Source organism: Chlorocebus sabaeus, chromosome 20 (assembly GCF_047675955.1).
Source record: "Chlorocebus sabaeus isolate Y175 chromosome 20, mChlSab1.0.hap1, whole genome shotgun sequence".
Classification (NCBI taxonomy): Eukaryota; Metazoa; Chordata; class Mammalia; order Primates; family Cercopithecidae; genus Chlorocebus; species Chlorocebus sabaeus.
In genome coordinates, this window is record NC_132923.1 from 74,333,067 (window position 1) to 74,345,893 (window position 12,827).

Consider the following 12,827-nt stretch of genomic DNA (forward strand, 5'->3'; position numbering starts at 1 on the left):
ATTTTGATATGGCATATTTCTTTTTTGCCCCTCCTGCCCTCCCCCACTCCGCCCACTGATATTATCCATTCCATAGGCCACAGTTATTTCTCTAAGCCTGCATAGTGACATTTTCATACTACTTTAAAACTAAATAGGTTGTGCACAGTATCAAAAACCTATCTAGGTAAACTCTGAGTGAGCTAGCTAAACTCCCTCCCAGCTTGGGAAGCATATACTAATGGAGAAGAATTTCTGTTCTAATTAGAATTGCCAAGGGTTACCAGACCTCTCCAGATCTGCGATTGACCTGGCTGCAGAACATGGCTGGCAAGCACTCAGAACGAAGCAATCATGCTGAAGCTGCACAGTGTCTAGTCCACTCAGCAGCACTTGTTGCTGAATATTTGAGCATGCTGGAGGACCGGAAATATCTTCCTGTGGGATGTGTAACATTTCAGGTAGGAATCTTCCAGATGTACATTAAATCAAGGTATGTCTTTTTTTGGTTTTAGCTTTTTCTCACTGGTGTTGAGATTTTTTTAGTTTGCAGGGAAAACTTAAAGACTTAAGCCAATGCTTCACAAGGTAGATTAACATTTCACAGTGATTGTCATTAATACATTTTTAAGGAGTACTTCTTGTTAATTCTCTTTCCACAGTTTCTTACCTCTGAACTATCAGCACTATGCTTATTTTTTCTTTTTGTCTTTACTGCCTTGTAATCAGTTACATACTTTAACATCTGTGGAAATGTATTACTGAGAATCAGAATTCCGTAGAAATTCTTAATTGGCTTTTACTTAACATAGCAGATATACCAACATTCTCTTTTCCCTACATAAAATATTAGTACATTTTATGACTAATACCATGACTCACAGATGAGTTTGCCCTCTAGTAGGGTACATACTTCTGACCCACTAGTTGAATTCTTTGCTTACCAAGGGTCAGTTATGCTTTGCTTTTCTTCACAACCTGTTAATGGTAGGTTTGGGATATTATAAAATTTAGTTAAATGTTTTATCTTCTGATGAAATCAGAATGCAAAAAGAAAGTTATCGTTTCTCTGATAACAAAGTTGAGTTTTTACAAAGACTCAGGAAAGGTGAATCTCCAAAACAATTGCTGTTGAATTAACTGTGGGCCGGACAAATAGATTGGGGGAGAGGAAACTCCTAAAATTCTAGAATAATTTGATAATCGATTTAAGCTTAAGTTTTCACTCAAAAGAAACCAAAACTTGAAATCTTTAAAAAGAATGTTGCCTTTTGGGTGTTTACTCACAAGAGATTCCGTGGAAATCTGATCTGGAAACCCATACACACAAAGAGGAGGCCTTAGATCTACTTCAAAAGTTGATAAATGAGTGTACATCTACTGTAAATGTTTAGGAGGTTAAAATAAAATAAGGTATGTATGTATCATTTCTTTTTTAGAAATAATGGCTGATTCCAATCTCATTGAATAAGAGGGCTTTTATTATACTTGAGTTTTTTATTAACTCTGTGTATATTAGATAAGTCAAGAGACCATTTTAGTACCTTTTTTCCTTTATAGAGAGTTTTGAGATGATCAATTAAATAAATAAAAAAGGACTATTGATATCTCCTTAGATGTCTTATGTCATATTACAATTTCCTTTAGCCCATGACGTTTCTTAATTTTCTTTCATACCACTTTTTATTAAGAGAAAAGTTATCTAGCAGTGGTGTTTTCATTTTATCATCTTCAAAATACAGAAAGTTTTTGGAGATTTATCTTTTACCTTTATATTACTCTCCTTTTTTTAACCTAACCTGATAGTTACGGTTCATCTTCAGTTATTTCTTTTTATACATTTTTATGCTAGAAAATTCTGTTTCAAAAACCTTTTCAATTTATTTTTTCTCTAGAATATTTCATCTAATGTTTTAGAAGAATCTGCGGTCTCAGATGATGTGGTATCTCCAGATGAAGAAGGTATCTGCTCTGGAAAATACTTTACTGAGTCAGGACTTGTGGGATTACTGGAACAAGCAGCTGCTTCTTTCTCTATGGTAGATGACTCTTGTTAATTCTTTTTCCAGAGTGTCATACCTCTAATTATCAATGACATGTGTATTTATTCTCTCTGTCTTATGACCCTACTTTTCTTTAAAGATAATTTGTTCTGGACCCGGTATGGTGGCTCATGCCTGTAATCCCAGCACTTTGGGAGGCCAAGATGGGAGGATTGCTTGAGTCCAGGAGTTTAAGACCAGCCTGGGGAACATAGTGAGATACCATCTCTACAAAAAATTAAAAGTTCACCAGGCATGGTGGCTCATGCCTGTGGTCCCAGCTACTTGAGAGGCTGAGGTGGGAGGATTGCTTGAGCCCAAGAGGTTGAGGCTGCAGTGAGCCATGATTATGCTGCTGTACTCCAGTCTGGGCAACAGAGTAAAACTCTGTCACAAAAAAAAAAAAAAAAAAAAAAAAAAAAATGTTTTTTATTCCATGTCCCCTAAAAACTATCTAGGAACAGATTTTCTTTCTAGATTCATTATTGGCTTACTCCTTTTCATCTTAATAATCTGTCACTTCCCCCGGTGTTCCAGTGGTTTGGCTCACTGCAGCATCAAACTCCAGGGCTCAAGGGATCCTCCCACCTTAGCCTCCTGAGCAGCTGGGAATACAGGGGCACACCATCACACGCGGCTAATTGTTTTATTTTTTGTAGGGATGAGGTTTCACTTTGTTGCCCAAGCTAGTCTCAAACTCCTGACCTCAAGTTATGTTCCCCTGATCAGCCTCCCAAAGTGTTAGGATTATAGGCATGAGCCACTGTGCCCAGCCCGCCAGTGTTTTTCATTTGCTTGTTTATGAACCAGCATGTGATTTGTAGCAGATATTTTTTGGTTCATAAAACTTTTACTGCCAAATATTTTCTAAAACCTTTAAGTTAAAAAACATAGTAAAACAAAACAGAAAGTCTCTGAGTGATATAAGTTCCTAGTTGGTAGACTGACGGGGCTCTATAAATAGATCTTGTCTATTGGATGAAATGGAGAATCTTCTTTCCAGTATGATGGGCATTGCCCTGGTGTCCAAGAAAGTTATGACCACTCATTCCATTGGTTGCATAGTAATCCTCATTAGGTAGTTATCGGAGCCCTGGACCTTGCTCTTTAATGAACTGCATCCTGAATCCCTTACCTGACTATGCTACCACGCTATAACCCCAATCTTGTTCCCTTCCATCCATATGTGAAGAACTAAAGCAGTCAGATGAAACCCAGATGGGATGTTTATTGGAGAAAGAAAAGATAGTTAGCTGAATTCATGCTCACCTTCTTAAACCATGTTGATAGGGTCACTTAATTCCTCTGACTTTTCCGCTGAATGTTTAGTGTCCCAGCACCCAAGGTTTAGGAGACACTGAGGTTCATGTTAGGGTAAGAAAGAAGCTTGAGGTAATATGCAATGCTGCCCTCTTCCCCCTTTTTTACTTCTGTTGGGAATGGATTCGTTCTTCACCAGGCCTTATCCCTATCCTGCAATATATTGATTAAGGGTAGATTTAGAAGGCATACTGCCAAAGTTCAAATCCTGGCTCTGCCATTTAGCAGTTACTTCAGGCACAAATTATTTAACCTCTTGGTGCCTCACTTACCTATTAAATACATCTAATAATAGTACCTACCTCATAGGAATGTTTTTAGGATTAAGTAAGTTCATGTATTTAAAGTGCTTATCACAGCTCCTGGCTCCAAGTAAGTACTAGTGTGTTTACTGTTACCATCGTTTTCATCATTATTGGCAATTGTGAGACTCTTAAGAGTGTTTTTGCAGAGTTAAAATATTAGGTGTCGATCCTCTTTTAAAATGTTTACCTCTAAGGACGTTGACGATTCCAGTTCCATCCCTACACTTGTCTAAGCTAGCAGGGGGCAAGGTTTTTTGCTATTGGTGGAATGTTTTAATTAGCATAACTCTGTGTGTTTGTATGTGTGTGATTTTAATAATTCACATAGTGCATTTAGATTGGGGGACAGTAACCTATATTATTAAAATTCTTTTGCAGTTGTATATGATTGTAAATTTTATTCTTTTTCAATTAATCTGATTTTAGTTAAAATAATTACTGGAGCATTTTAGTTACACTAAACATATTTCACTAGTACAACTACATTATTGTTTAATTATACTCCTACAAATGTACTGGGAAATATAAGGACCATGTGTTTTTCTTTGGGAAAATATGTTTGCTGATCTGTGAAGCAATGAGGACTCAATGGCTTTTGGAAAACATCTCTCTCTCCTCTTACTACAGCACCAATCCATTATTAAATATAAAGGATGGGTCAAGCCCAGTGCCTCACGCCTGTCATCCCAGTGCTTTGGGAGGTTGCATAGTAATCCTGGGATTACCCCCATCTCTACAAAAAGTGAAAAAATTAGCTGGGCATGGTGGTGAGCACCTGTAGTCCTAGCTACTTAGGAGGCTGGAGTGGGAGGATTGCTTGAGGTCAGGAGTTCAAGGCTGTAGTGAGCTATGATCACACCACTGTACTCCAACCTAAAAAACAGAACAAGACCCTGTTTCTTATTAATTAAAAAAAAAAAATAGATAAGGGATAGAAGACCAATACAAACACATCTTGTCTCTCACTCTGATTATGTGATTATAACCGTAGCAACCACTGGCCAACTAGCCCACAGTGGAAGGAAATCTGGTGGCTCAGAACTTTCTATGCTTTATTAAAGATTTGTGATTTTTTTCCATAGGAGATTTACAATAGGAGATTGCCTGTGTCAGCTTAATATTTTGGAAAAGTAAATGATTTTTGTGTCCCAGGAGGCCACGGGTTATCTGATTATAGGAGAATTGGTTATCTGTGACCAGTGTAATACTAAATTCCTTTTTCCGCTGCTCAGAATTAGTTTCTGCAAAAGTTTATATGCATAGATAAGTATACATACACACATTGGCCTTAGTGAAGTAATTATTGGGCAGATAAAAGGAAAATGCCCAATTCAAATTATAGAAATATAAATATGCACATATGTGTATGTGTATGTATTAATATACACACACATACACATATCTGCATACATACCCATTTATCCAGAGGAGAAGATACATTGGAAAATTCTTTTTATTAAGCCTTAATACAGTTAAAAACTAGTATTTGTTTTTGTTTCCTATTGGAAAAGCTCCAGTGGTTTTATCTTCCCCCGGCCTACCCCCCCACCCCAGATGGCGTCTCACTCTGTCGCCCAGGCTGGAGTGCAGTGGCACGGCCTCGGCTCACTGGAAGCTCCGCCTCCTGGGTTCACGCCATTCTCCTGCCTCAGCTTCCCTAGTAGCTGGGACTAAAGGCGTCCGCCACTACGCCTGGCCAATTTTTTGTATTTTTAGTAGACACGGGGTTTCACTGTGCTAGCCAGGATGGTCTCAATCTGCTGACCTCGTGATCCACCCGCCTCGGCCTCCCACAGTGCTGGGATTACAGGCGTGAGCCTCCGCGCAGCCTCAGCGGTATTATCTTAATACAAATATTGCAAATTCATATAATTACTTTATTTTCTTACTGATGTAAAAGAAAGCAACATCTTATAAAATTTTTCTTATAGGCTGGCATGTATGAAGCAGTTAATGAGGTTTACAAAGTACTTATTCCTATTCATGAAGCTAATCGGGATGCAAAGAAACTATCCACAATTCATGGTAAACTTCAAGAAGCATTCAGCAAAATTGTTCATCAGGTAATGATTCCAATTTCTAGCTTCACTATTAAGGGAAAAAACTGTCTGAAAGCATTAATGTTGTTTTGTACTGATGTCAAACTAGATCCCGTGAGATGACCATTTTAATCAGACTACCAATGAACGGTCAAAATGATAGTTCGTGGCCAAAGCAAAGCTCAGTAACTAAAGTAATGGTGATCATCATAAACTATCCGCAGAGTTTTTTTTTTCATTTTTGAATTATTAATTAGCAAGTTTTAAAATATTGTGATTTTTGTTTCACAAGGTAGATCATATTTCAACTTTTTAAATTAAATGATGTGAAACTAATAAACTACTAATATTTTTAATGACTGCAACTGAACTTTATGTTTCCTAGATGTTTACATTCAATCATCCTTTGGTATATTTCTAATACAAAAATATTATTTTGTGAAAATAATGAATAAAATGGTTGTCTTAGTGTATATTTAATTCTAATAGTATTTCGTTACTTTATAGTTCATTATGGAATCTACATATTATCACTAAAATTAGAATCAAATTAAACTTAGTTTTAAAATGAAGTACACTACTAGCAGTTGATTTCTTTGAAACTAAATCCTTGGCTTCATTGAAATACTGCAAAATATCCTATCGAGTCTCCTCCTCCTCCACTTTTCTGTTCCCTTCCCCTTGCTACCCTACTATTACCTACTGCTGCCAGTGTCAAAGGAGGTGGAGTATGACTATCCACTTTTGTATTCAGTATTAGTCCTACTTTGTTACCTATCAGCTTGATCTCTTCTTTTTTGCAATGAATTAAGCTGTTCTAAATGAACTGATTAATCTGAAAAGCCTTTGACAGTCTCAAAACAGGGCTGCTATCCTGTGAAGTCAGGATTTTATTGTCATCTATTAAAATGTTAAAGTCGAAAAATATTGATTAGGTTTCATGACCATAACAGGTAGGTCTTTTAATAATCAGTTGTACATATACTGTCACAGGAACCTCAAACCAGTTTCTAGAGCTGTAAATTGCAAATTATAAATGTTAGGTCTGGCACATTTAGCGCTAGTCGTTTCTGAGAAACTTTCAGCCATTTTTGTCATTGGCATTTGAGCAGAGTTGCAATTTGTATTTTAATTTATCCTGGATACTTAGTGAAGTGCAGCTCACATTAGTTAGAGATCACTTAAACATGTAAATGGAACAAGCAGCTGGGTCTCTTTCCCTAAAATTTGTACTTTCACTTAAAGTTTTTAAAAGGCAAAATTTTAGCCACTGGGTTTTGACCAAGCAATTTATGAAATTATTGCAGGTCTTAAGTAAATGAATATGCTGTTTAAAATATCCTGCTGTCTTCTATTTGTGGAGAAGAATTTATGGTATATGGTGCCTTTGGCCTTTTTTGTTCTTTTTAAACAGTTTTTTTATGACTTGCCCTTTTTTACTTTTTATTACACAGAGTACTGGCTGGGAGGTAGGTAATGTTTTAGTTAGTTAAAGACACTAATAGATTGATTTTATAAGATTTCTTATGCCAATGCTTTGCCCACATGTGCTAGCTGTGGGCATTCTGTTGCTATCTGCTATCAACTGAATTCATTAACCAAAGAAATTTTGTTAAAATATTGTAAGTTATTTTAAGAAATATCTTATTAAGAGGTTGTAGGCAGTGCATGGAAATCCATATGTTACACTAATGAGATTCTTTGGTAAATGAGCCACTTTGTCATCACTTTAGTTTTTATCCTTTGAAGCATTTCTCTCATCAACATTTATACACAGATTTCTTTTTTTAACCATATTGTTTCACCTCATTTTACAGAGGTCGATTTATGTGTTATTGCTCAGAGGTGTAAATAGAAAATACTCTATTTCATCTGATCTCAGATGGCATCAATTACAAAACATACTAGTATTTTATATGCCTTTAACAAAGGAAAAAAAAAACCCTGTGTGTTAAGCCAAGATATCCTATTAGTTGAAAGATGAATACCAACTATAAAAGCATTAAAATGTGGGCAAAAAAAGTACATTTTAGAATTGATGAGATACTGTGTAATTTGATCTTGAGTCTCTTCACCTTGACTATAAGCACTACTGGGGAAAGAAATTCACTTTACTGGGGAGAGGGATAAAGAAATTAAGAGAACTTATAATTTAATTTGACCTCATATTCTGACAGCATTTGATGTATTGTTTGATAAGACTACACATGCTTCCTTTTATGTAGTAGTTAAGACTCACAAAAAGTTTTATGTAAATACAATCTTACCTGAAAAAAATGCCAGGAAAAATTAATTACCATTATTTTCAATGTTTCTGCAAAGGAAATAATTCTATAAAATATGCCCTAATTTATTTTGATGAGGTAAAGCAAGGTAGTAATAAGTCAGGTTTATTTAAAGCTAGGTATATTTGTGAAGTTGTGTGCTTTGCCTTTCACTTGTTGTCAGATTTATGTTGATCGAACAGCTTAGGCTTCTCTTTTTGGGTTTGCATTGCAATCCTTGTTTTAAGCCCCAGATAGAAAACCTTGGGAATAAATATTACTACTGAGTTTTCCTCCATTTCTGAAATAGTACCCAAGTCTTGTTTTTCTTTAGATGAAGCCAGTACTTTTATAAATCTACCTTAATTCTCTGTATATGACTGTATTAATACTCAAAATATAATCCTCATTCTTATGGCTCAGTTAAGACATACATAAAGAGACTTGCCATGGCTATCTATGAATGATGAAACTCCTTATAAATTTCCTAACTTGAAATAGAATTAGTTGAAAATTAGGCCTAAAATAACATATTGAAACCTCTGAGCAGTTTATTACTAGTTTCCGTGATGCTAAATCGACCCCTGAAAGGTATAATTTTCACTGGTTATGACATTAATATCATTCTGTCATCATGTTTATTGCATGGTAAAAGTCTCACAGACTTTATTTTCTTTTTTATATACTTGTCACTACCTTTTACTGGACCTTTAGCTTTGTAGCTGCTAAATTTGTTGCACGTTTGTTTTTTGCTTTTCCTTTGTAAAACTTAAATGGATGCCTGCATTTAAAAAATGTGTTTTCTACCATTTGCTGCTTATTTGTTTTGAAATTTCTGTAATTAAAATGCTTTCTGTTTTCTCTTCTCTCTTGTCCCTGGTTGCTGACCCTACTCCCCACTTTTACTATTGTCTATTGTGGTAAGTTCTATCTTGTGGATATTTTTCTTTTTGACTCTATGAAAACTTCAGTAGTTTTGTTTTTTCTAAAAGCTATGTTTCCTAGCTAATTTTCTAGTATTCTGATAGAACTCTCACTGGATTGAAATCCAGTAAGGATAATCTGTACATTGTAGAAAGGCTCTTTGAATTGATAACTTGCTCCGCAACTTACAGGAAAACCCCATCTGGGCTTATGTATTAGTCACATGTTTCATGTTTTTATTGTGCTCCTTGATTTAGTACAAATTATTTGAGTTGGCAGAGCTTTTAAGGGGATGTGTGTGTGTGTGTGTGTGTGAAAGATAACTCTAAAACTTAGTATTTCGGTAAAGTATTTACCACGCAAAATAATAAATCATGAACCTTTCAGGAATCATGTGACTGTTATCTCCTCTGGTAGTTTCAGTTCTTTAATGGCTGTTTAGTGTTCACTTTTATTTTTACTTTTCCCAAAGCCTTTTTGTGTTTCTCGAAATAGTAGGAAGTAAAAGCATGTTTGTTGTCTTTCAAAATGTTTGTTTATGAGATGGGGTCTCACTCCATAATTCAGGCTGGAGTGCAGTGGTGCGATCACAGCTCTCTGCAGCCTTGACCTCCAGGGTTCAGGTGATCTTCCCACCTCAGCCTCCCGAGTAGCTAGGACTGTAGGCACATGCCACCAGCTAATTTTTTCTGTTTTTGTAGAGACAGGGTTGTGCCATGTTGCTCAGGTTGATCTCAAACTCCTGGCCCCAAGTGATCCACCTGCCTCAGCCTCCCAAAGTGCTAGGATTATAGGAATGAGCCACCATACCCAGCCTAAAAGCATGTTTTGAACACTTCTTTTTATGATGCATATTTAATTATTTTTAGCAGAAAAAGAAATGTTAAATTTCCGTATGAAAATTTGTATAACCACTTTCTATGTTATGTATGTATATGTATTTATTTTTGTAATTATGTTTGTACCAGCCTGGACAACATAGCGAAACCATCTCTACAGAAAGTTAGAAAAATTGGCCAGGTATGGTGGTGTGTGCATCTGTACTCCCAGCTACTTGGGAGGCAGAGGCAGGAGGATTGCTTGAGCCCAGGCATCAGGGCTGCAGTGAGCTATGATGGTGCCACTGCACTCTAGCCTGGACAACAGAGTGAGACCCTGTCTTAGGGTTAGGGTTAAAAAAGAAAAGTTTGTTCAGTTATCAAATAGTGACCAATTTGTATTCAGAAGTACACTAATACAAGTTTAAATTTTTCAGAAAAATCAAAACCCAAGCAGTGATAACATAGTCATGTGATATTTTTTTTTCCTTCAAAGATCACAACATATTTATTTAAAGACTACCACTACTCTAGTAAAGTATATCTTACATTTTTCAGAAAGGCTAGAGAAGATCTCTACTAGATCACTAAGAAAATATGGATTACCCTAACTTTTGAGATTGACACATGAAAAATAAGTATATCTTAACTCTCATTATTGAACTGAATGGATATGAATATGAGCCAGTATTTTGGTTTTTAGATGTTTAGAAATACTGGCCATAGTTCTGGCTCAGTGGCTTCTGTTGGATTTTTATTTTCTTGAATCCACATTAAAGCTAAGTGAGATAAAGTAACACATCTAAGCAATTAAAAGACAAAACAGGATTAGAAACAGCAAATTATAATGAGCAGGGGGATCAACTCTGAGAGAAGGAAATGAAATAAAAATTCAAGAATAGAATATAGTGAAAACAAGTACTTTTGGGTAGTTGAGTGGGTAAATGTAACACTCTAAAGAAGAAAGAACAGGTCAGGCGCAGTGACCCACACCTGTAATCCCAGCACTTTGGGAGGCCAAGGTGGGAGGATCGCTTTAGTCCAGGAGTTCAATACCAGCATGGTCAACATGGCAAAACCCATGTCTCTACCAAAAAAGAAACAACAAAAATTGCCGGGGCATGTACCTGTGGTCTCAGCTACTTGGAAGACTGAGGTGGGAAGATTGTTTGAGCCAGGGAGGTGGACTTTGCAGTGAGCGGAGACCACGCTGCTGTGCTCCATCCTGGGCAACAGAGCGAGACTCTGTCTCAAAAAAAAAAAAGAAATCAGAACATTGTAGGTGTAAAACATCCATGAGCCTTTACCTCAGGAAGGTAAAGTTAGATATGAAGAAAGTTAAGGAAAACATAGTAAATGGGAAGAATCTTAATGTCTCTAAGAGGAGATACTTTCTGGTAGTTAGTGACTCCCTGATGTCCCATATAGACCCATAACTGAGCACCTGATAATATATGCCATACCACTGATTTTTTTCTGCCCCTTATGCTACTTTTGAGAAGAAAAAAAAAGATACGAAAGCCCAGCATGGTGGCTCACACCTGTAATCCCAACATTTGGGAGGCCAAGGCGGGAGGATTGCTTGAGGCCTGAAGTTTGAAACCAGTCTAGGCAACACTGCAGGATCTCATCTCTACCAAAATAAATAGATAAATAAATAAATAAGCTAGGCATGCCCCTGTGGTCCTAGCTACTTGGGAGACTGAAGCGGGAAGATCACTTAAGCCCAATAGTTCGAGGTTACAGTGAGCTATGATCACACCACTGCACTCTAGCCTGGGTGACAGAGTAAGACTCTGTCTTTTAAAAAGAAAGAAAAATATTGACAGCAAATATTTACTATGTAGATGATATTAGATGTGGTTTCTTTTTTCGGTACTGGGACATAAAATGGTCAGATAGGTCCTTCTGATAAGAAATGGAGTACAATATATCTTGGAAGAATGTGTTTTGTCAGTAAGCCACCAACCTGATTTTTATGCTGAAGTATAAAGGATATGCAAGCATGCAAAAATAATTGCAGTAGAGGATGGAACATAGAGGAAAACAGAACATAGGGAAGGAGGTAATCCTCAAAAGAATTTATTAAGGAAATTTGTAAGAATTCTCAAGAAAACACCAGAGAAGTGGACGATAGTTCAGGGGTTATACTAATGTCCTGGTGTTAATACCAGTATATATAGAATATGGGGAACATAAAGCTTAATTAAAAGCTTGAGGCTTATGCCTATAATCCCAGCACTTTGGGAGGCTGAGGTGGGCGAATCACCTAAGGTCGGGAGTTTGATACCAGCCTGACCAACATGGAGAAACGCCGTCTGTGCTAAAAATACAAAATTAGCCGGGCACGGTGGTAATCCCAGCTACTTGGGAGGTTGAGGCAGGAGAATTGCTTGAACCCGGGAGGCAGAGGTTCGAGTGAGCTAACATTGCACCATTGCACTCCAGGCTGGGCAATAAGAGTGAGACTTCATCTCAAAAAAAAAAAAAAAGTTTGGAGTCGAATGTCAAATATATTAGAGTATAACTTCCCGCTCCACCACTTACTAACAGTGTGACCTTGGGCAAGACACTTTTCCTCATCTATAAAATGAGGGTGAAAATAATGGAATCTATCACATAAAGTTGTGATAAGAATTGATATGATACATATAAAGTGGTTAACCAGTGTCTAGCACATAGTAAGTACTCAAAAAATGTTGGAAGTTATTTTTGTTGTTAATATGATTTTATCATCATTACTATTAGAAATCTTAACAATATTTAGTTAATAAAATCTAAGAGGTTTTGTATTTCCAAGTTGAAATCTGCAACTAGAAGTGAACTGGTAAATGCTCTTTAAGAGGAATAAACCTAGTAGAAGGAAAGAGAGATCACCATTGTGTGAAATACTGGTATGCCTATATGGAAATCAGTTAACTTAAAGGAAGCATAGTGGAAAACAACTGGGAGAGGATAAAAGAAGTTAGAAAAATGATGTCACTGTGGAAATACACAACTAGTCCAACGGAATGTTTCTTGCTAAATAAAGACAACAAAAGTAAAACAGATTTATGATATATTTGTCTTATAAGAGGTTTGAACCATTTAGAAACATGGTAGATGGATTTCTTTGTCCCGGACATAGTTTTATCAC

General features: G+C 36.5%; 1 protein-coding gene across 9 annotated transcripts in view; it reads left to right on the forward strand.

Annotated features, from left to right (window-relative positions):
* DOCK7 (dedicator of cytokinesis 7) overlaps positions 1-12,827 on the forward strand; it is a 228,799-nt gene that overhangs the window by 187,515 nt on the left and 28,457 nt on the right. For 4 of the 9 annotated variants that reach the window (XM_007978501.3, XM_007978502.3, XM_007978505.3 and 1 more), the window contains 4 exons: positions 248-440; positions 1,875-2,018; positions 5,578-5,709; positions 7,140-7,154. In XM_007978501.3, coding sequence (XP_007976692.1) covers positions 248-440; positions 1,875-2,018; positions 5,578-5,709; positions 7,140-7,154 — 484 coding nt within the window. Of the gene's footprint in view, positions 1-247; positions 441-1,874; positions 2,019-5,577; positions 5,710-7,139; positions 7,155-8,874; positions 9,700-12,827 lie in introns of those variants that run through there. The other 5 variants (XM_038000744.2, XM_007978503.3, XM_007978506.3 and 2 more) reach the window with 2 other exon arrangements.